The sequence below is a fragment of the Nothoprocta perdicaria genome, unplaced genomic scaffold (genome assembly GCF_003342845.1).
Source record: "Nothoprocta perdicaria isolate Ctin4 unplaced genomic scaffold, notPer1 scaffold_207, whole genome shotgun sequence".
Classification (NCBI taxonomy): Eukaryota; Metazoa; Chordata; class Aves; order Tinamiformes; family Tinamidae; genus Nothoprocta; species Nothoprocta perdicaria.
This window is the reverse complement of record NW_020455283.1, coordinates 563132-565236: the sequence shown is the minus strand read 5'-3', so window position 1 is coordinate 565236 and position 2105 is coordinate 563132. Positions and strand designations below refer to the sequence as shown.

General features: G+C 63.4%; 1 protein-coding gene across 1 annotated transcript in view; it reads right to left on the bottom strand.

The window, feature by feature from the left end:
• PRDM13 (PR/SET domain 13) overlaps positions 1–2105 on the bottom strand; it is a 6801-nt gene that overhangs the window by 1347 nt on the left and 3349 nt on the right. The window contains exon 4 of the mRNA XM_026038311.1: positions 1728–1996. Coding sequence (XP_025894096.1) covers positions 1728–1996 — 269 coding nt within the window. The remainder of the gene's footprint in view (positions 1–1727; positions 1997–2105) is intronic.

The following is a 2105-nucleotide window of genomic DNA, read 5'->3' as shown; positions in this document are numbered from 1 at the left end:
GAGCGCGAAGGCCTCGACGGGGCGGCCGTGCTCGTGGTGCAGGAAGGCGCGGCCGTGGCTCAGGGCGCAGTGGAAGTGCACGTGGGCCTTGAGGCTGTTGGGATACTTGAAGGTCCTCCAGCAGTACCAGCAGATGTAGCGCTCCTCGCCTGCGGGGGGAAGCGCAGCGGACCGTGAGCGGCGCCCCGACGGCCGGCGCCCCGCGCGGCCCCCCCACACCTCCCGCCGCCGTCCGTGGGGCGCCCCCCAGCTCCGTCCTCACGGGCGGGGGCTGTGGGGAAGGAGGGAGCGTTGGGGGGGGGGGGATAGCAGCTGCTGCCGCGAGCCGTCCGTGGGGGGTGCATGGGGCGGGGGGGGGGACCCATCTGTTGGCGTTTGCAGAGGAGGCAGCGTATGTCAGGGAGTCGGCTGCGGCGAACAAAGGGCAATCTAATGATCGTGAGCCCCTCATTACGCGGCGAGACAATCTCCGGTATGTATGGGCCATATGTAATGGCTCCCTCGCGGAGCACAATGCCCTTTGTGCCCTAAACGCTTCGGCTCCTCTCGAGCGGAACAGACCGCGGGGGCCGCCCGTGGGCGCCGACGGGGCGCGCGCTCCGGCCTCCGCTCCGGCCTCCGCTCGTGGCCAAAGTCCCTGCTCAGGGACGCCTTTGCCCGGCCCCGACGGGCTTCTGCCCGCCCTGCGGGTCCCTCTGCCCGCCTGCCTAGCCCGCCAACTGCCCAGCCACGCACCTGGACCTGTCCCCTCCTCGCTCTTATTCCCTCCAGTCACCAAAATGCACCGAGAAGATACTAAATATTTTCAAAGCCGAGGAAGCTCCTGCGATCAGCATCGCACCTTACACCTGAGCAGCCGGTCCTGACTTAGAAGTTTGCTCCCTAAAAAGACCCGCGCGAGGAAAGGCGCCGAGGCGAGGAGAAATCTCAGGGAAGCTCCCGGGCGGTTCCATTCCAGGCGTCCCTTGGCTGTCTGGGATCAGCCAGCGGCGAGGGCGGGAGGAGGATCCGCTCGGGAGCCAAGCGGATTCAGGCAGATCCCTGTTTGTGCCTGCGGGTTCCTCGCTTGGCCGGAAGCAGGAGAGATCCCGGCTGTGCGGGATCTCGCTGAGGAGAGGCTGAAGCGCTGCAGAAATCCTATGGGATGGCCCCAGGGAACCTGTGCCAGGCTCTGCCAGGCCAGGAGCCTCCCCACTCCCCGTCCCACCGCGCCAGGCGTGGAGGTTTTGCCTTGGCGGCGCGTTGCGAGGGGCTCTTCGGCCTTGGCGGTCTGTAAAAGCGGCGAGAGCAGCTGAGCTTCGTCCCCACTGACATCCTGGAGCTAAAGTCAAGCCCAGGCAACGATCGCTCGGGGAAAAATAAATAAAAATAAAATAAAAACAGATAGGGCACCTCTTGTTCATCGAATCAAAAACTAAATTAACGGAATTAAGTGCGTTTGTTCAAAAAAATCCAAACTTGAAAAAATAAGGCTTTCTCTGAATGTCTCCCACTCCTCTTCCATCACGCTAGCCACAGAAGACGAGCGCCTCCGCCTTTGGATGCGCGCCTTAGGTGCTGGATCCGCATTGATCAGCCCAGGGAATGCGGAGCGGCAGAGAGGGCAGTTCCACGAGATCAGTTTGCAACTTAACCCCGCTTGGGCTTCAAGCAGGATGGCCTTGGACCGGACCGGAGCCACCCCGTCCTTCCCCTGGCACCCCGGGCAGCGCCGGGTGCCCACGCACAGTCCGCGGGAGAGAGCGGCCGGAGCCCGTCACCTCTGCGTCCTTCCCGCGGCCACATCTCGCCCTTTCTCCTCTGCCGAGGCCGGGCTGCGCGCCCCGCGCGTGGGGAAGGCGCAAGAAGCGCCTGGAGCTTCGTGCTCCCCGACGGGGCGGCCCCGCCGCGCGGCCCTGCGCGGGGCTCCGCAGCTCGCGGCGGCCGGAGGAGCCGGGCGGCACCGAAACGGCGCCCACCAACCCTCTAATCGCCTCCTTCTCGTGAGCTGCCCGCGCTATCGGTGGAAAAAACAAAAGAAAAAGAAAAAGAAAAAGAAAAAGAAAAAGAAAAGAAAAAGAAAAAGAAAAAGAAAAAGAAAAAGAAAGGGAAAGGGAAAGGGAAAG